Source organism: Spodoptera frugiperda, chromosome 6, assembly GCF_023101765.2.
Source record: "Spodoptera frugiperda isolate SF20-4 chromosome 6, AGI-APGP_CSIRO_Sfru_2.0, whole genome shotgun sequence".
NCBI lineage: Eukaryota > Metazoa > Arthropoda > Insecta > Lepidoptera > Noctuidae > Spodoptera > Spodoptera frugiperda.
The window spans coordinates 4,052,387-4,074,787 of record NC_064217.1 but is presented as its reverse complement, the minus strand read 5'-3'; the positions used below and the strand labels follow the sequence as shown (position 1 = coordinate 4,074,787).

The window sequence follows — 22,401 nt, the reverse complement described above, 5'->3', positions numbered from 1 at the left end:
ATATTTACTGAGCAATCTTAGCATACACCTATAATTGCTCCTTACGACCTTGAGAATAACACAATGGACGCTTATTTTAAAATAGGTAACTAATAATTATTGCTTACAAATATATTATATTCTTAATGAGCAACATTGTCAGTTTTATGAAGGTTTTTTACATTAGTTTATGTTATAGGTCACAGATTGCAGAAGGAAAATGCCAAGTTCTTACATTATACAAAAACAATTTAACCAAAGATTGTTGAAGAAATTAGTCACAGTTGAATAGTAATTATGCTGCATTAATATGTAACACAATGATTTGTTGAATCATCAGAAATACATACATAATTTGTTTATTTTGTATCTTAATTATTGTACAAAATTGAATATACAAAATAAAATCTGCTAATTTTAAGACACAGCAATTTTGTATTTTAAATACTTAGGTAAATTATCTAAAGATAGATCTTTAGACATGTTAGATACATAATTGATAAATATTTGTAAATTACAACATGATTTGCAACACTATGCTATTATATCTAGGATTATACAACAATATCCTTAATAATACTTGTTTTAAAGAGAAAATCAAACATAATTCACAATGAGTAGCGATCTAACACAAACAGAATCCTCAATAAGAAGTGTTTCAATGCTTAGTAACACAAAGTCACGCCCTAGTTGCACCGCTACGCTGATAACATTATGGCTGTAGCAAGATAAATAATTACTCCGAGACTACACCTGTTTACAAACCGATTTTATAATAATTACCAACCATGATTATGTAATTAGAAAGTACTTATTTATTTATTATATAATTGTTTAAAGTTGTCTCCGTTAAATAACAAATAACTTCCAAGTATTTAAGGTGACTTTGGTAAAGTAGGTATACAAGATATCTGTCTGTAGTCAATCAATCTAATTAATTTATTTTTATGAGGTAAGCATTGGAATTCAGGATTTTGAGATAGTACAATTTTTTCAGTGCTTGTGTCACTCAATTAACTAAAAAACCAGTATTTTTTTGGGATTTATCAATCTTACTTGTGTGAGGTACTAAATTACTGCAAATAAGACATTAACATCTTTTACCATTGCAATTTCTAATAAATATATTAGAATACTTAAACCAGTACAATTTTTATGTATTCAATAAGTCCTTTTTTTTAAATCACATATATTTCAAATTACAGAAGTACTCATTCAAGCTATTTACACGGTTTTTATTGTAATTGGAATTAAATAAAAATGCAAACAACTATAATAATTAGGTATACCAAAATTACTTAAATAAATCTACGGACTTCATTTAGATAAGATATAAATGTACCTGCCCAAGCTTTGTATAAAACATTTTAATTCTCCAAGATAATATTGTCAATTTATTAAATAGGTACCTTATTTAACTACAGATTTTTTCTATCAACATGAACTATGTGAAAATAACATCAAGAGAAAGATGTTGATAATGTAAGAATAATAGGCATGAGAATTTGAGGAAATCTAATTAGAATTAGAAGTAATTTTGCTGCTTGATTCTAGTTTTGTATAATTCTTAAGACAATTGGTTGATTTAAAGTACCCTTTCCTTTAAGTAAGTAGGTACTTACTCTAGCGGCTTTGGCTTGGCGGGCACAGGCGGCGACTCATTCAAGGCGTTACCCAAATGAAACAAGATACCGGGAACGAAGTACTACTTAAGCCAATTGAAAGCAATTAGAGAAAGGCACCCAGACCCAAATTTTCAAATTAATAGAGTCTATTACATTTATTAGCAATCAATCGCCTGCATAGATAATTTGGGTGAGTACAGAAAGTAGTTACTATACGAAAACGAAGAGCAAAGTGCACAGACCAATCCAAAATTCGAGCTTGTGATGACATCGACCTCCACTTTCAAAACAGTATCTTATCAGTTTTATGAAATAACTTTTTTACATACCTTCTTTTATGGGTCCAGAAATGTTTTTTTAGCCGGGTTATACACATAAATCGTCGGCACACACAAAATATTTCACTTTGGATGCGGGACCGTAGCCAATCGTACCCAATTTAAATCCACAGCACAAACACTTTACAATCAGTCTTCAAATCTACTTGCAGAATAGATAACATAACACTTATGACTTGAAATTTATAAATAATCGCTATTCATGTAGAATTCGTTGGAATATCATCCGTGACTGCGAGTACGAACACGGCATCGAAGGCGAAGCGAAAGACCGACCGCGAAAGCATCCACCTTCGCGCCGCTCATCGCATAGATTATAAAAAAATGCGCAACAGACATGTCAAATAAACAGGTATCATTATCAACAATATTATACCTACTTACACCTGTACATTGTAACATCTAGACTCTAAAAAGTAATTAAATTCTTTAGAAAATCTGTAAAAATGTCAAAAAGTAATTAAACAATTCAAAATAATTGCAGAAAAAAATCTCTAATTTTCTTATTTTCATGGAATAAATGGACATAACATATTAAATCCAAGTTAATGATTCAAAATACAAACAAAAGACTTAAGTAATAATTATAACAACAAACAAAACTATAATGGATGTTCTCAAATAAGTATCTTTTGCATAGGTATTATATGTATGTTCGAGCATTTTTCAATTCTGTATTTCCTGTAATTTTACTCTTTGGCAGTTTGGCCAAATGACATCATCTACGAGTTTATCGAGTGACGTCCATTTCCATTTCGCCCGTCTCCTTTTGTCTATGGTTTCAAAAGATCTAATTATTAATTTTCTTTTCGCTTTTGTAAAGATGTATTTACGATGATTTTTCTTTCAATAAAATTTGTAACTATCTATCTACGTAATATTTATTATATTAAATACTAAAATTGGTTTGCCCTTTGCCCATCACTATTATCATGGACTAACAATGTTCAGAAAAACAAAATAAACCTGTAATCGAAGTTCAACAAATATCGAAATAGGTACAGTAACAATTTTGAGTAAATATCGAGTATTGACTTTCAAAGAAAACCATTTAAAACAAACAAAGATCCATATTTAACTTACTATTGGCGATTTAGTCGATTAGTCTATGGACTCAATTTTATCTAAATAGTCACTGTTTGTCACACTTATATCATCTGTCACTGTCAGTGTTATTGAAAAAACGCGGGAATTTAAAGTAGTTTTATCTGGGCGGCATTGTGGTTAACAAGAATATTAACTATTAACGCTTTTTAAGTACTTAATAATTTAACAAGTAATTTAAAATGGAGAGTACATTTTAAATTGAAACCAGTCCTGTTAAAACTGTATGGAATAAATAGATTTTATTTGTACCTATACCTACAATATTTTTTTTAGCGTTAATCTTTAAGTAGTTAAGATTAGTACTAATCATTTTAACGATAATAGGTGTAGTTGCAGATATTGTTTCAAAATAGATATCACTGGAATGGTAAGTTCTACTTCAAGAAAAAAATAAAACACAGCTTTACTTCATTTACTGTTTTAATACAAAATATTGTATAAACATATAAAATTTCCATTCATTCATGATAAACATAAATATTATCATCACATCACAAGTAATACATTCTTCATTTTGAATGTTCTTAAATTAATAGATTACATCTAGGTTCTTATTTACTAATTTTCGAGGAAGTGCTAATGATTTTATTTCAATGTAGGTTGGTAAATGTAAAACTTAAGATCATCATTATAATTACAGTCAACATTTCAATTAACATAAAATAAATGAGATTATCAATGGGTACTATGGAATAGTAATTAGGTATGCATATTAGACATATACATACATTTTAATAGACATGTGAATGGCCTAAATGAAATGTATGTAGTTCTAAATGCGCGCTTAACGCTTGCCCTGTTCACATTATTATGTGTACAATATTTTACCCAAGCATCTACTAACCGACAAAATGACATCAAAAGCACCGCCTCAAACGACAAAAAGTCGAAAAACAAAACTAATAATAAATAGTCCCTTAAACTACGAAGCTAGAAATAGACAAGCTTTGGGAGGTACTTTAAAGTACAGTCTTCAAGTTAATATTATGAAAAGGTAGGTAGTTATTTAAATATTTTTTGCTAACAATTTCTTGTTGCAATTGCAAAAAAGAAAATGAAAGCCTCTTTTTGTGAACTCAATATGGTGACCGCTGTGACGAAATGGTAAAAGTAAACAGATGAAAAATAAAATCATAATTGAATGTTTTTATCGACCTTTTTTTATCTAAATTGTAACTTGGTCTGGAAGTTACATTTTTTACAGCAGCTACTACTTACTATAAGTATTATTCTTTTAGAAAAAAAAATATATATTGACAATATTTAGCAGATTTTCTTTTAGGTAAGTCACACAAGATCACAGAAGTAAATAATGTTTTATAAATAGTTACAGACACAACCCATAGATGAGAATATAAAAACTGGGTACCTATAGAGATATACACCTGTATATAATGTGCTTTTTGCTACGATAGTTTTAACTTCTTTGCCAATGCATAAACCTCTATTGACTTTGAGAGAAAGGCGAGATCCATCCCGCTCTGTTAAAACTCGCGTAAACCCACGTCTCGCCGACGGGCTGCTTGTCAGAAAGCCCTAGAATATGGCCAATTATTGCTGGAAGACGAATGGTGGTCTAAATACGGACTATCAGTTAAAAGAAGTTTGCTACCACTAAGACCAGAACTGGAACTCTCGCTTGATGAAAACATGCTCTTGCTTCCTGTGTAGAAAGATAGAGACGTATGCAACGGCTCTCTTCCCAGACGCCGTCTAGCTCTCACCAAAGAGATGAACGCTACAGCGATTGCGCAGAGGAAAATGATTCCTAGGACGCAGAATGCTAGAGCCATTTTCCCTGGCGATAAGCAGATTGTTTTGTCTCCTGGTGAAAATCCTCGCACAAATTCGTCTTCTTCCGATTCTATCCTTCTGGACCCTGTAACAAATTAAAACGGAAATATAGTCATATGTAGTACAATTAATCACCTTTATAATTGTTTCAATTAGGAACATTTAATGGAGAAATTATCTTCTAAAAACCGACCTTTAATGGAAGCTTCATCTTCTAATTCAATATTAGGTGCATGAACCTCTATGCTGTTATAAACTTCTAGTCTATCGATAACGATACCCTTCGTATCTTTATCTAATCGAGCTTTCCTGAGCAATCCATCTCTAGTCCGTTGGGGTTTCTGCAAAGCTTTGCAGTCCACAGGTGGGCATTGTCCTTTGCACAGTTCAATTCCACAAGTCAAATGTAACTTAGCTCTATCGGGAAATTTGAAAGCTGCAAAAGTAGTGATCGCGTGTTGATAAGTCATAATATTCTTGAACATATTTTCTGGGTCGGACTTTTCTAGTTTAATTGTTGTTTTCTCATCAATATTTTTCTGTAGATCAACGGGTTCTAGGTCCGAAAAGTCAATTTCTGTGCTTTTGTGTTTGTGGTGGTGGATCGATGGTTTATTGAAGATAGTTTCGTCTATAGGACAGCCAGCGTCGTCAAGTAATTTCTGCGATGCTTCTCCTAGGCCATCGTGAGCGACGCAATTTGTTACTCGGAGTCCCACGCCCACTGTGGAATAAGGATAGACATTGAGTAATTGGTACACTTAGGCAGCGTATAATTTTTCAATTGAATTATGAGAACATCCATTGAGTCAGAGGATAAGAATAAGAGTTGTTGAGTTATTGATAAAGTACCTGAGGAGGTTATTAGGTAAATAAGTAGTAAACTTTTACAATAAAGCAATTATTTCTTTGTTATTTGCGCTTTGTCTCAATGTATTTGCCACAAAAACTGAATTAAAATTAATTAATAATTAAGCACAAGATAATAACATAATAATATTAAATTAAAATTACTGAACCATGTCATATACTTGTAGTCAAACAAGGATTGCTCAACCTATGTTCAAGGCGCTTACCTTTACTGGTATCATCAGTCATGTTAGCTTACTTTAATGGGCGTCTTCCGTTATCTATCATTATAACGCCAGCATAATTTATTTATTTGAATTCTAAGTATTTTTTGCTTTTAGTACTCAGTACTTAAGATTATTACATTACATAGGTAGGTACACCTCTAAGCAGTTATTCATTCTTAAAAAAATGGCCCGATCTAACTTAACCTATTTTAAAGAATTTAACTCAACCCATGTAAGGTCATTGCTAGGGGTAAACCTATGTCTAATCAAAATGGAGCTCACCAGGTAATGTGCATTGGATGAGTAGTCTGGTGGGCTGTCCAACTTCGACTGTGGCGGGTTCTGCAGCAGACACCGCTGGTGCCAACTCCATCCAGGCACGAGCTGCTGCCATTAACCACTCACGTTGCTCTAATTCTGCTGCGTTCGCGAAACCTTGACGGTTGCGGCCAGTTCTAAAATTAAAAAAAATATGTGTCAAGTCATGATATAGAGTTTAGTTTAGAGTTTTTTGTCAGTTATGGAGAGAATTTTGTTTTAGTGTCATTAGCCGTGATAGAATACCTAACTGAAAACCACCAAGTGTAGATTTCTCTTCTATTATTAAATGGAATAATTGTACCTATAAACTACTTTTAGTAACGCTTAGTTATTACAATCATGCACCTACTGCTAATTTCAATAACCAATCTTCCAAAAAATCTTTAGATTGATCTTTATTATTGTCAGAAACTCTTAGCTGCCGATTTCAGTTACCAATTTAAGAAACTCTTAGCTGCCGATTTCAATAACCAATCTCAAAAATCAAATCCAAAATCATCTTTGACATTAGCTCAATAGTTTCTGTCTAAATGAAGATCGATCAAAAGATTTCGGATTAAAATCGGTCATTGAAATTGGAAGTTAAACTATCAAAAATCAATCTTAATCTATCTCTATCTATAACTAAGTATGTTAAAAATAAATCTTAATCCAAAGATTGTGAATTGAAACCGGCAGATAGCTGAAAACATTGTTGCTTCAAACTAATATTCGTGTGATGATGTATTCAACTTACACTACCCTAGCAGCTTGGCAACACACCTGCATTCTAATACATAGTTGTCTAAGTTTACCTTGTTTTCTTCGCCTCCCTGGTAGTCATTTCGCGTAATTTATTGTTGATTACCGTCTCTAATGCCGAGCTGTTGATGCGAACCGCCCGAGGTTGTAATTTACATCTGAAATTCATCACAAAATATGAATGTAAAGACTTTGTTTCATGCAATTTTGATAATGTACTTATTACCTATGTAAGAGTAGTTAACTAGCAAATAAGTAGTTTTCACCTTGAATTCGAAGGATTGATGTTTAGATGGATATCTAAATTATCTAATGATGTGCTATTTTTTTTTGTTCAATCTTAAGTAGTTAAATGTTTATGGTCAAAATATCATCTGGACACTAAAAACATAGAAAATTCTAACTGGTTTTGATTTTATTCTTAACTAAATAGGTTCAACACCTCGTAAACGTATTTAAAATGTATTAAACATTTATAGCATTACCTATGCATTTGCTTGCATAATTTCACAAAGTTAGTTCACCTCGCTTCAAAGCTACCGAGCTTTTATGCAACATTCTGCGAAATCTAAGAGACGTTATCAGAAGTTGCATTATTTTTTATGTCCACCTAGCACTTGACGCATTCCGCATGGAACTAGATTTTTAATGGCCTTGCACCTTGCTTCTAAGACTTGAATTTATCGTTGAATCTGGTTACGTAAGATTTTTTCCACCTTTACCTAGGTACGTGATCCTTAGACTTGCTAATGTTTTCCCACAATAATTAACATTAGATAATAAACTAGACTACCGTCCCTATTTTTAATCAAGCTTTTTATCATTTTTGCTTTATGTTCAATTCAACAAATATAATTACTAGGTTTTTACGATTCCTAATTGATGAACATAATCATGAAAATTAATTTCCCATCTATATTTTTCCAAATATAAATCGTTTTTGGCAACTTTCGGTATTAAGTACCAAGTTACGTATTTTATCTCACCTGACTAATAGCTCCTGGTCGGATGATTGCTGCAGTTGTTTGTCCATCTGCACAACCAGTTCGACGTTGTAGTATAAATCTTCATCATCATCAGGCTCTTCCACTGTGCTGTTCATGGTCGATGTCCTCACGCCACATGCGTTCGATGGTAGATTTAGTGTGATTTTATTCTGATGAGTCCCTGAAATTTAAAACGTGAAGATTAGAACTGTTATTTAATTTCCTTTAATTAAAGGCAATTGCATCAAAGACACGATACCTCCCTTTGGATATCATGATAGGTATGTACGCTGATATTGAACTGTTTTTGAAGTAATTACGTTAAAGTAACAATATAATGGTAATGAAGTATGGCTATTTTGGATATATATCTACCGACACTTTTTAAGGGGAGATAGTTTGGAGTAAAAAAATGGGAAAAATAAGTACCTTGAACTCTACATTCCCTCGAAAAGTCTTTACTAAAGACAAGTCCTTTAAAGGGTTGCGCCATCTCCAAGTGGACTGTCATGGATGCCTTGTCGCATACAGTAGACACGCTGAATACTCTGTTTGGCTGGATCTGTTGGCACAGATTCGGTGACACCAGCCACATCAGTAGTATTGCACGCCACATCTTGGCGCGCCCTGAAAAAGAGGAAAAGAAAAAATAAGGCAAAAATTTATGGGATTGTGATGCTTTATTTAGGATTACGATGTTTTCCTAAGGATATAATGAGATGTTATCTAATGTTTCCCTAGCATGTTTCTAAGAAACACGCAACGAGCTAGGGACTGCTCGGTATTTATTATAGGTATTTATAATTGTACCTATTCCTCCAACAGGAAATTATTGTTTTTATAGAGGTAGTTTGGCAATAATTATAAACAAACTAACAATTATTACCATGTCGGTATATCTTAGTGCTATGAGAGTACCTAGTTATTTCGTAAGATAAGATCCTTAATCCTTAAACGCGCATCTTCGTAAAGTTATATCATAGCAAGGGCTATTTTCATTACGTAATAAAGTAAGGTTCATGGAACCTGTATCTAAGTACAGCGATCTAATAATAAAATACGAAGGTGTTCGCGACTAGTAGACGGACTAGATCTGCGGTGCCACTAGTGTGTCTAGCCGGGTTGATCGACAATTTGCGGTCAATACCGCGGTTGCGGCGGCGGATATGAAAGCAATTTGAGACAATACACAATTTACAAAATTGATGTTTTTGATACCTAAAAATTATAAATAAATATAGGATAATAGTCTACCGTTGACTACTTTATCTACCTCTTTGAAGGTTAAGAACAATTTCAATTTCCCGGTATAATTTACCATGATTTTATTAGCACGTCACAAATAAGATTAAGTTTTAAGGATAAAAGATGGCTCTCTGTTTTAACCCTAACATATTTCCTTTAACCCCTGACACTAATAACTTACCGGACAAGGTTCGTATCTTTGAGGGCGTTGAACGAGCCGAGAGTCTTAAGCATAATCTTAGACAGAGATATATATTGAAAGGGGCGCTAAGTATATTTGAAAAAGCGATCTATTGTACTTTGCCATCGAGGCGTTTAACACACGATTTATAGTTAATTCTTCCTATTAATCTGCTAAATCTCATATGCCTTTTATATTGTTAGGAATATACGGTTACATTTCCGCTCTTTGTCAACAATCTCCGATGGTATATTTAGATAGAGGAAATTTTCGAAAGACAATTAAATTGTTTATACGGGAGAGTAAAATTGGGTCTCGCTGATCTACGAGTGTGTCGTGAGATTCTGGGTGTGATAAATACTACTTAGTCTTACTTTCGTCTATCATGCATTGTTCGATAAATTTATTGTTTAACAAAAGTAGATTGGCATTTTTCTTTCACTGTTGCGTGCACGACTTTAGGCGTTAGATAGCTTTGCTCCATATATCGAGGTGGCCCGTTTCTGGAGGTTAACCATTTGTTTCTATCCATTATATTCGTCTGTGCATTTTAGTGCTATTTGCCTTAAACTGCAAAGTTTCTCTAGTTGGGTGTAATTTTAATCTCAATTTAGCCCTTCACTGTGCATAAACGTCAATGAGTCATAACTAAGAGGTCATCATTGTAATTCACACTAGCGTCTCTCAACAATTACCATGTCTACAACTTTGAGATTCTTGTCTCTACGTAGCATTTACTTACTTTAGGACTTGTGTATCATCTAAAACTCTTAGACGAAATATGATGTATAAATTCTACTCAGTATTGATTAGCACTACCACATTAAGGACACATCTGCATTTTGTAATACTAGATAGGTCTTCAAGAAAACTGGCTACTCTACTTAAGTAATAAAATAAAAATATCTAAATTGTAACGATGTAAAAATTATTATGGTTTTGCTAATGCTATATTACACAGGATGAATAAAATTGTAGAGTAGATGCATACTATAATAAAGAAGACCAAGTTATTCCTAGTTCTAGTTTTAATAATGAAGGGTTTTCACACGCGAACCGGGAACAAGGCTTCAGCGTAAATAAAAATACACCTGTCTATCCATTACACATTTCTATGACAATGTGACTATTTATTGTTTCTACGCATCGATAGAGGTCGCTACAACACGGTGTGACAATTTCAAGTGTGCTGGCGCTTCTGTTTACAGTTATCCAACTCTCATGGTTTATCACAAACAAAAACAATTACATAAACAGCTATGTGATGTTGCGTAATTGACAATTAGTGGGCAATTACAACTGTATAAGAATGTGAGACCGTGGTCTGTGGGATCTCGACCATCTCTTCAACGTCACACGTGTGAAAATAAGGGCCATTACAAGAATTAAAGAATACCCACCGAATTGTTTTGTTGACGTAATTTGTAGAACAGAGTTTAGTTGAAACTAAGATAAGACGAGTTTGTACCTAGTTGTTGTATAGTTAACTTGATCGGTACCCATAAATCTGTAGGTAACTGTAGGTATGAGTAACATAGGTAGGTATGTCCCTACAAAGACACATGTAATGAAATTATTTGTTACGCTACATTGTACTTAATTAATATACCAGTATAATATACTTAGACCATATTATTATGAAACAGGAATACCTGTAGGGAACATGTAGTAGGTAAACGAATTATTGCCTAAATTGGTTTATTAAACAGGTTTACCTACTCTACATTGTATGAAGGCCACAAATTCACAACCCATCAAAGGCGTAAAATCATTTGGCAGTTTCGCAGTGATGGGCACAATACACGATACTGATGAAATCGATAAAATTATCGATTTAAGTGAAAGCAATTTTTATTGAGCGTGAGATCAAGATTTAGTGCACGGATGACTTGTTAGATTCGCCTTTTGAGCGCTGAAAAGGTCACCGAAATATGTAATGGTGTTTTCATGCATTAAATTTCAAATCAAACCAAAAAAATAAGTACAGTACAGTATGTTGGTAATTTTCAATTATGGCCATGCGCTTGCGCTGTCATTCCTTGTATCATGAGAACAAACATAACGGGGAACACAAATTGTAATAATCTATTTCTTAGCCGCTACGCCTATTTCATTCCCATCTTCCGACATTCAAAGATGGCGTCTCGTGTCAGGTGCGTACACTATTGTAATATGAATTTAACACAACGTTAATACGAAATGTAATAACTTGTCAGAAGATAATGGTCTTCATAATTTACTTGTATCATTATTTTGTGGAAGTTCGTCGACATCGCCATCAATTTTTTAGTCAAGTACTACCTACTACATAATGATCAATTTACTGTGATGAGATCGCGAACTAGTAGGTACAATCGAATATAATTCGAATTATTTGTGTAATAGTATCTCGGGTATCGATTGCTGTAAGTTAGGCCTAAATTAATGTTTTTGTGGTTGATAGTTTTATACGGATTACCATAACTCAATTACCTGTTTTATAGGAAATATTTACGTAATAATAATCTTCGACGAAAGTTCTGACAACAAGCTGTAGAGAATACGATAGACTAATATCAATTACCATTGATATTCCTAAAATTGGTTCTATTTATATAAGAGAGGCTTTCCTTTATGTACTTCCACAACTGATCAAGAGCCTAAAACAAATCCGTCCCACCGCCCTTTATCTATATAGGTACTAATCGAGGTATGATATGTTCATCAGCTGTTAACATTTTGGACTGAACTATTACATGTGTGATAGAAAATAATGATTACGCGACGACAACCAAATCGATTTCTTGTTTTGAATTGATTTACTACAGTCCGAACTTCATTACGGAAACTGAGCCGTTATGACATCCATAGTAATGTCGTGGAACAAATTATACAACGATCTTTATGGATATTTATAAAAAAATACCGTGATATGAAAAAAGAACTGCCTAAACCAGTTCGATTGTAAGCCATTTTGAGACCGTTATTAAATATTTGCTATAGAACAGTAGATAGGTAATTTTAAATTCCTATAACACGATATTATTTATGCTTTTGATAAATAACGAAATTCTTTTAAAGTTATTTTCAGGATTAGCAATTAAGCGTCTCCCTAGTCCCTTCTTTGAAATTCAAACTAGGTGCCCTTATCTAAGCCACCCTCGTCATAATTCTATTGGTTAAGCCTCTTTGGACTTTGTAACTTATCAGAAACTTCAAAGTCATTATTTGTGCTAGTGTTATAGTTAAAATATGAAACAATTTTACAGCAATCTCTTTAGTTTTAGAACTATGTATCTTAGTTAAAACATGGTACCTACCTACTATTATTAAGCTAAAGAACAACGTGTTTGTTAGTGAAACTAAAATGAGGCTGAATGGTTCCAATATTAATTGCGACGGATGTAGAGTATATAAATTGACATCAGATATAAAATAACAATTAATTTTATTACAGTTACAATAAGGTTAGCACCGCTTTATGTTCCAATTCTTTTATATTTTATGACTTTCTTTTATTTTTAGTAGATAATGTCGTGAATGTTCACTGCAGACTATTAATCTCATTACGGTCAGGAAAAAGTAATGTGTAACAGAAATGTACCGAATTGTGGCACAAAATAAGATAAACGGTCGCATTATGTCGACTCTGTCGGTCTGTCATTAGGCAAAATGCTTGAAATTTTATTTATATGCCGTTACAAAAAAACTGTTCCTGTCGTTTAACTCGAATACAACTTTTGATTATCATTGTGGATTTGTGAGGTGAAAGTAGGTATACATAGCTGTGGTTACATATTTCTGAATGAGAATTGAAAATTTAAGTTTTTACTCTCCGAAGGGTTAGCCATGCAGAGGTGTGCACAGCACTATATAATTATGTGCAGGTATTCACTTTTACGTGTAGGTACTTGAAAATCTTTTTCTAGTCTACCTATATCTATCTATGTGGGCACAGCAGAGGAAATGTTTCTCGTTTCTCTTTTTTTAGAAGAATCGTGCTATTCTGTTCCTCAAATGCGGTTCGATCTGGGAGTTTGCAAACCGTGAGGCACGTTCAACAATAAAATGCTAGATTTAAAGGCCGTAATGTTTTATACTGGCAGGTTACTTAGATCCTCGCCCACAGGCCTCATTCAATCGAGCGCTCTAAAATAACCTGGTGTCAAGGGATAACCAATAAAGATAAAATATTGTATTTTATATAAATGTTCACTAAAAATATTAGACGGAAAAATTGAGGGTCATTTCCGTAAGTTGTTTTTAGTTTTATAGATAGCTTTTCCGTGCGATAAGTAGGGTAGGGCACATCTCTAGGACCTTAGTGCTAAACTAATGATACATCTGATGCGTAAGAATTTAGAATCCAACATTTTATACCCGAAAACTCGTACAAACTTACTGTTCTACATTCATTAGGTAGTATGATCTCATCTGATCTTAATACATTATTTTAACATAATAAACATCATAAATATTTATAAAAATTGTCAAAACAAATTTATGCAAAAAGGCACGGCAATGGCATAAAATTATAATAAAATGTTATAATTTAGAAAGTAGATGAAGTCATTATCGAATAAAAAGATTACGATTAAATAATAGTTTCATAAGATTTATTCGATGTCATGATTATTGATAGGGTTTCATAGGTTCAGAGGACGCTGCGCTAGAAGTAGAGTTATACAAGACAATTCTGTATACAATTCTAGCTTGAAACCTATTATTTATTGCTTTCTAAGTTTTTCAACATTACCTACTTAAGTAAATAGACAAGATTCGGCCCGGCGAATAAACTGGAAGTTCGTGCTCGAAAATCGCGCTTGCTAATCAAACAACACCTTTTTTGACGAAATAATTATTTGTGATACAACTTGAACAACGATAAGAATGCAAAGAAACATTTTGTTTTCTAACATTATTATGTACGTTTGTAATCACTATATCAGTATGATGTTCCCACAGCCATTGTACCAAGGTTTCCTCTAGTGGAAATTAATCGATGAGTTTCACCCCATTGTTCCACGAGCCATGCACGAGGTATGGTTTACTTAGCTAAGGTTTACAGGAGTTAATTATAACTTTATTATTTCTCTGAGGAAATGACTTTACGAATAATTGCTGCGTTGACATGTGAGACTGAGAATTATCTCTCTGTTCGAGTTTTATTTGATTATATCTCGTGAGTGATGTTATTACGATTTCGAATTTAATTTCTCCTGCAAGTAGGATAGATCAGATGTGTTGATTTTGAAAATGAGTTAATAAAAACATTATACCTATAATAAAAGTAAAAAACACCACTACTTAGCGTTCATACAAGATCGCTGAAGCTACCTACCAAAAACTTTGACACGTGTAGGTAGTCTAGACAAACATTTTCAATGTTTTTATTTATTTCAAACAGTGTATAACAGTAACCCAAATATTTTGGCAACCTAGTAAAATGCTACAGTATTATGGACCTATTAACATAGCAAGTAGTACGTAGTGAGCGCCGTGGAACGCTACAGTTAGGGGCGTTCCGTTAGATGCTAGTAACACATAACGATACCATGTAAACGACGCCAACCGGGAATGCGGATGAACGGAACGTGCACAAAGCCTGCATCAGACTGCATCGCTACATCTCCTACAGCTGTATTTGACCTAAATAAAGTTAACTGGACGTCAAATAGTTTAAATAATAGTATAAATCTTGTTCTGAACTGTGTCCTTAATTGCATGTATTATCCCAGACGGATAGCTATCTGGATAGCTTTAGTCATTTTGATAAAAAAATGATTTCTTAAAGTTACAGTTAATTCGTAAACGAGAAAACCTACTTGATCTATCAACAAAATAATTTTCACAGTAGGTTATAATGCTTTACGAGTATTACTGGTTAATAAAATAATATCTATTAAACGTAATGCTCCGCAAATTACGGTACGTATTCCCACATGAGACCCAACTGAGTAGAACCGTAAGGCAGCGGTACACATCATAAACTCACTAACGCATTAGGCCGTTGACACATTGGTTACCGTACTGTCAATGTCATCTGTCATCATCATACGTCAATGCTCATCTGAGTCCGGTAACTGCAACGGACTCATTTGCTGTTTAAAATAGAAAAACAAATTCAGCAACTAGAAACAGCTATGCATGGTTAGGTGGCCCAAGCATAGACTCGATTCCTGCGTGAGACAGTTTTTGAAACGAATTATACGTACCCGAACTCTACTCTTTATCACATGGCATAAGAGCAAATGATTTTAACGTAACTCTAGAGGGCCTAGCTACGATATGACTTAATGAATAAAAAAATTATTTACAAAGTTACACAATGTTCATGTATCAAAACTACCCATTACATAATGAGAAACATGGAAAAATCTGCTTCCGTTTTTTCTTATCGGTATAATAGACGTAACACCATAACGGTTTTCAATTATCAAGTGCAGTGGGTATCATTTTTTTTTTTATAATAAAGCGTTAAACGCATTTACTTTATTGTTGATGCTGATGAACACGCTACAGTGATTCCATTTCCATGACATATATAGTTGAAAATCTTATAATTTTAAATGGTTTCTTTTTTAACCGACTTTCCAATAAGGAGGAGGTTCTCAATTCGACCGGTATTTTTCTACTGCTTTGTACCTACTTACTAAAAGTCGATTCCTTCATTTCATCATCATTTCCTTTTTTATCGCACCAGTGACAAATTCTAGAGAATTTTTTACCTATTTCTTTTTTACCCTATCTTGTCTATAGAAACAAAGAAATGTGTAACGGTTTAGTCGCACATACTGCTTGCTTTCGTACATTGGGTACATGATGTACAAAATATCGACGATATCGACGCGGATTTCAACCCATCGTTGATGACCATAAATCGACCCAACCCAGTTGAACTTTAAATGCATGTAAGTTTCTCATCTCCGTAGCATTTCGTACTTCATATATTTATATGAAAGGGCTTTGCCTAAGGCGCTTAACACCACATTATTCATACATTATCTTTGAAGGAATTATTTGCAACATTAAATCATGCGTGTCTTTCGAAGTACACCCACTTTTCGCCAGTTATGTTGTAAATCCTACGCAACAAGGCTTATTGATAACAAAATGCAAATCTACACTTCCTAGGCTACTGAAGATTAAAATAGGGTATAAATGTCACCGACTCGTTTACTAGTAGCTTAGTTGATTAGCTTAGTAGGTACAAAAAATAATAGACCTACATATATAGCAATAATAGCTTTCAAGGAAAATTGGCACAAAGTAGGTAGGTTTCACCAATAACTTGAAGCGCTTGAGCACTTTAGTGAGCTCGAGAGATCTTCAGCACCAAACATTTCACCGCAGACATCCTTGTAGGTAAACTTTTTGCAACATTTAAGCAGTATTTGAAGATGAGCAGTAAGATTTGACGTAATGTGTCTGAGCGAGACAGATCACATGTGAATCCGGCGGAACGCTTTCACTCTCGCGCCTTCGATTGTTATCTAACTGAGCACTGAAGGTAGGAAAATGTCACCCACACATACTCATCCAAGGCTTGAGTAATTGTTATTTAGTTTTAAAATTTAAGTCATTGTTTTTTGTGGGGACTATGAGCTCTAGAATCCGTTTAGATATTTCGTTTGGAATTTAATACTCGTGTGTTGGTTTTATGTCCTGTGTGTTGTGTTTTTATCTCAATCTACTACATTGTGTTGTTTGTTTTTAAGATGGTTGTGTTTCTTTGCCTCGTCTTAAAAAACAGATTTTTTTTGTGGTTATTAGAAAACTTATTATATCTTTGTATCTAAAACTTATTTAAAACAAATGTATGTTTTGTTTGTTGGCAGTTTTTTCCTGGGCTAGACAGTGTTATTCTTTGATTGATATTAAAATATCATCGTAGTAGGTACCAAGAAATCAGGCATTGTTTCCCCAACTAAAGTCCACGGGCGGCGTTGATCGCTTACCATTAGATGACCCGTATGCTCGTTTGCACCCGTTCCATTAAAAAAAAGCTAATTTTACCCTCTAATTGAGCAGTGTCTAAAAACAACCAGGATATATCCAATTTCTTGGTGTCCTAAATCTAATAAATTATATACCTATAAAAAAATAAAAGTCGAAACTACCAACCAATAATGCTACATTTACTTGGGGAGCCCTCCACCTCATACAAACACAGTTTCTTCATCTTCAACCGTTATTGCATAAAGGAAGGAAAAGTTATGATAATATTTATGTACAAAAATACTCATAAACACAATAATTTAATATTGGTCAAGCTGTTTATCGATCGGTTATGATAAAGAGATTGTACCTACTGAGACTACTGCCACTACTTAACTGCGCAGTGAAAGGATATGTTGCCTTGTTCCGGGTCTCTTGGAGATGTCTATAACAAATCATTTTATTATGTAAATACCTACATGACTTACGTATGTAAACACACTTCATATTTTTTGTCTTACTTCTTGCTGTTTTTTATTTAATTCTACATGACTTTGGATTGCCAAAGCAGTGAAATTTGTTCAATGGACAACGGATTCGAGTAAAAGTCAGAACTACATTGACTATATTGACCAGTGCCAATACGATATAGCCATTAGATATTAGTTTACAATTTGTTTTTTCTACTGATATGAGGCGTTTGCAGCAGGCGACAACCGCTCATGAATATGAGTCTCTAGCATGGCTTGAAACTAGTCGAGTTCCTCGTCACACAGTTACGGGTGTACGCCGATAACATAATAATTACTTTTAATTGTTATTTATAGCTATATGAAAGAGCAATTCCTACCTGCTTGGGCTATGTTAAATATGTTAAAATAATGGGGAACCGAAACACCTTTTCTCCCGAATCAAAGAATGATTTGGAAGATTAAAACCATCAAATACTTTATAAAGTTCCGCCGTATTTATTATTATTGTAATACAAACAAAAACACATAGAGCTGGGACTGGAACGACGGAAATCGTGACTATTCCATTTCCTTCGTATCTAAATGTAACAACTTCTATATTTCTCGAGGTTGCAAACTGTTCTCGTTTCGTATGGACCCGATTCTATCTGGCCAGTATGACCAGAGGGTTAAATGCCAGTTTTGTTGTAGAAATCGTTATCAAGTTTTACATTCAGTTTGTAATACGGTCCGCTAGGGGCGCTTGTTATGCATTTGGGCTATTATCTTATGTGTTGTAAATGGCAAAAGTCACTGGTTTTAACTAAGGATAAATAAATAAATAATTCTTTATTGAACAATGGATTTGTACATTACTTTTGTGTAAAACTAAGGTACAGAAGTGGTGGTACAAATTACTTGTTAAACCCTGATTTCCAAACTAGGCAGACCTGTATGTTGGAAGTCAGTGTTCGACCGCACTTTTAACTTAAGAAAACAAAAGCTAAGGCTAGTAGATTAAAAGTAGAAATTTATACAAACAAAAGGAGCATATATGTAAATACATGTCTTAGATATTGTATTTATGACAAACAAACAAACAATCAATCAAACAATCAATAATAGATTCAGAGTGAGTGAGTGTTATGATAAAGTTGTGTGTGTTTTTGTGTATGTTAGTGTGGTGTGTTACTTATTGTTGGGTAATAATTTTTCAGTGTCTTCGTAATTCTGTTTTAGAAGCCATGTGGTGAGTCTTTTTTTAACCTCATGTTTATTTAATTTGGTAATATCCAAGATACCATTAATTTTGTTATAAATAATAGAGCTAGAGACATAAAATTGTCGAGAGGCAAAAACGGTTTTGTGGCGGGGGACAGCACAGGCCCTATGGGGTTTCCGTTTGGAAGCATCAGGCGGTGGCAACTTAGTATGTAGGCGTAGGGTAGCTTTGAGCACAAAGAGTTGCCTCACTGTGAGAACAGAAGCAAGAGAGTAAAGTTCACAAGTAGGATACCTTAAGGGCTTGTAGTGCATAACTTTGAGCACAGCTCTTTGTGCTCTCTCAACCCTGATCAGTCTAGTCTTTGCCGCACATCCCCATGCTGTCACACAATAAGTTAGAATAGATTGACACAGAGAAGAGTAGACCAGGTTTAGGGTTTCAGGGTCGGCTGATTGTCTAAGGGTTTTAAAAGATGGATTAATCGCCTTGCTCTAGTAGTCAGAGCCTCTATTTGGGGATACCAATTTAGGTTTCGGTCAATATAAAGACCAAGATATTTAATAAATTGTTTTTGAGTTATGAGAAGGCAGTTGCATTTATCATTGGGATTACGACAGGAATGGATAAATAGTTTATAATTAGACCGTGGTTGTGTGCTGTTACGAATGGAAAAGGGAATGAAATAGGTTTTAGAATGATTGAGTGTTAGGAGGTTCTGAGACAACCAGCTATTAATTATCGTCAGGTTGTGTTCTGCTTTAGATTTGACATCTGACCAATCCGAACCATGTACCACTATAGCGGTATCATCCGCATAAGTAAAAATTTTGCAGTGAGGCAAGGAAATATTACACAGCTGGTTAATATACAGCAGAAACAGGGTTGGTCCGATGATTGATCCCTGAGGAACGCCGTATTCTATGGGAATCTCAGCACTAGTGTGGCCGCTGATTGTAACGCTTTGTCGACGATTTGAGAGGTAGTCACAGAAAATGTCGTAGGCAACCCCTCTAATACCGAAATTAGGGAGCTTATTCAGAAGTGTAGGCACATCGACGGTGTCGAAAGCCTTTTGAAGGTCTAAAAAGATGCCAAGACATTTTTGTTCCTGATCTAGCTTAGTGGTAATATGCGTAACAAGATCCACAACCACGTCCTCCGTAGAGATGCCTGAGCGAAAACCATATTGTCGGTCTGATAGTATCTTATTTTTTATTAAAAAGTTTGTAAGCCGCTTATTGAGGAGCTTTTCAAGTATCTTAGACAGGGACGTTAAGACTGAGATGGGCCTATAGTTAGTGACGTTGCCTTTATCACCGCTTTTATGGATTGGGTGGAGTAGTGCCTTTTTGAAGGCATTAGGAAAAACGCCTGTGTGAAACGCCGTATTACAGATGTGGGTTAATATGGGGATAAGGACTTGACGGTTAGATTTTAGTACCGAACATGGACAAGGAACAAGGAGGTCATTCATTGAATAGATAGCTACAAAAGTAAATAGATAGCTACTTTTGTTTTAATGGACACACACACACAACGCCACACCTTTTTATCCAGGAAGGGGTAGGCAATTTTGTTTTAATATTTTTTTTTTTATTGGTGAAAGGATTAAAAATAATTACCTGTAATTAATTATAGCTAACTAGCAGCGGTTTATTTATTTGTTTCGTGAATTATCTTTGTTCATCGTATTGGACCCGAATTCAAGTTTCCATTTCCTTCGTCGAATCACAGCGGAAATCGTTTTTTGCATAACTTTATATTCATTCAAGCTCCTGACCAACAAAGTTGTGCGTCAAGCTTAAAAGGTTCTTAGATAGTCGAAAAAAATATCTGACATACGCATCTAGGGTTGTCCGAATTCACGAGTCTCTTACTTTACTTTGTATACAACATACGTAATTTTTAGCACACAACTAGTAACTTTTGATCAAAAACAAATAGTAAAATATAATATTCTTATATTTTTTTATAAATAAAATTAATCGTTTTTTTACGGTAAAATATACGACAAATGAGGCCTTGTCATATAACAAAAATAAAAAATGTTAGTCGATGGTCGACAAAGTGGAAAATGGCGCTAATATTCACAGCTGTTGATCTCTAACCTTACACGTAGTGTTGCATACAACTGTTGGACGTGGTGTTAAGTAGGATCGTGTATAAAAAATATCGCAGGCTTCCTAATAGGTTAACTAAAAGTGGGAAATAAGCACAAAAATGTTGAGCAAAAAACTTGTAACTTGTTAAAATTTAAGATTAAATACTTTATATCTGTTTTCTTTGAAAAGTAGAGCAACTGTTATAATAGTGTTAGGTTAGTGGGTATCCGTCGCGTCGTGGTAATATTATTTGATAATTATACAATTACTGCCAACAACTTACCTATGCATTATACCTACCTTTAAATACCAATTATCAAACAAATTATCGCTGCCTACCTGGTTTTTAGTGACATAACTATCATCTAAGGTTATTTTTTTTTCATTTCAAAAAAGGAACGAATTGACTAATTGCTAGTCAAGTTAAGACTAGCAACCCTGTTACTGACTCAATAAGACCGTCCCGCTAACTTACTTCACTGAGCATTCTTATCACGTATCAATGCGGTACATCTACTTCAATTCAAACCTTGCATTTTAATGAAGAGCCTTACTTCCATGTCATAAAGTTTATTTTTCTATATCAAGGTGTTTAGACAGTGTATCGATTTATATGGCTACCGCATAGCCGACCTGCGCCTGTGACCTACAGAACCTTGACTTTTGAGTTTGGTGAAAGTCGGGAAAAGGTAGGAAGTGTTATTGTAGGTACTGGATCAGGTTGGTACTTAGTGTCACACAAATTGGGAGAGATAGAAAGTGGTGATTGTTTAAGACTCGGAATGTTTTGTTTATAATGACTGACTAATTATAATAGTAAGAATAGGCTTATGTGTAAAAACTAGCTAACTGGAAACCTTATTTTAGAAGGGAGTCACATAGGCCAATTTTATATTGATAAATAATAATCCTAGTATCTCAAGAGGCTGTGGATTACCTAGCTACCGGGTGTTTAGTCAGTAAGAATCTGCTATTCCCTCTTGTCTCAGCTTAAGTCACTGGATGATTGTACGCCATCAAATAAAAAAAAAAACGCAAGTATCTGAAGTGAAATAGGATTGGTTGGAATGTGTAGGAGGAAAGTTTAGGGTTTTGCATCGTTATCAGTAAAGATTTCCAGCCATATTAAATTCCCACAACATTTTGAATAATGATGTGCAAAATAATTGTCACTCTCTTGCTAAACAAAGGTCGTTTAGCGAAAGAGTGACAACTCATCACTGTTATCATTATATTCACTGTCAGCATTATCGACTTGTTTGTGTAATAGTTTAGTATGTATGTACCTATTAGGATGCAAGTTTATTTTTCC

At 34.1% G+C, this 22,401-nt stretch overlaps 2 protein-coding genes across 17 annotated transcripts in view; both read right to left on the bottom strand.

Annotated features, from left to right (window-relative positions):
• Positions 1 to 2,238, bottom strand: part of LOC118267743 (spectrin beta chain) — a 48,840-nt gene extending 46,602 nt beyond the window's left edge. For 9 of the 16 annotated variants that reach the window (XM_050694024.1, XM_050694027.1, XM_050694021.1 and 6 more), the window contains exon 1: positions 1,934 to 2,238. The gene's annotated coding sequence lies outside the window, so the exon portion shown is untranslated. The remainder of the gene's footprint in view (positions 1 to 1,933) is intronic. The other 7 variants (XM_050694031.1, XM_050694032.1, XM_050694029.1 and 4 more) reach the window with 2 other exon arrangements.
• A 1,213-nt stretch (positions 2,239 to 3,451) lies between these two features.
• Positions 3,452 to 22,401, bottom strand: part of LOC118267733 (uncharacterized) — a 41,118-nt gene continuing 22,168 nt past the window's right edge. The window contains exons 2-7 of the mRNA XM_035581888.2: positions 8,397 to 8,594; positions 7,968 to 8,148; positions 7,035 to 7,139; positions 6,202 to 6,374; positions 5,037 to 5,567; positions 3,452 to 4,928 (exon numbers count right to left, since the gene is read on the bottom strand). Coding sequence (XP_035437781.1) covers positions 4,576 to 4,928; positions 5,037 to 5,567; positions 6,202 to 6,374; positions 7,035 to 7,139; positions 7,968 to 8,148; positions 8,397 to 8,583 — 1,530 coding nt within the window. The 5' untranslated portion in view covers positions 8,584 to 8,594 and the 3' untranslated portion in view covers positions 3,452 to 4,575. The remainder of the gene's footprint in view (positions 4,929 to 5,036; positions 5,568 to 6,201; positions 6,375 to 7,034; positions 7,140 to 7,967; positions 8,149 to 8,396; positions 8,595 to 22,401) is intronic.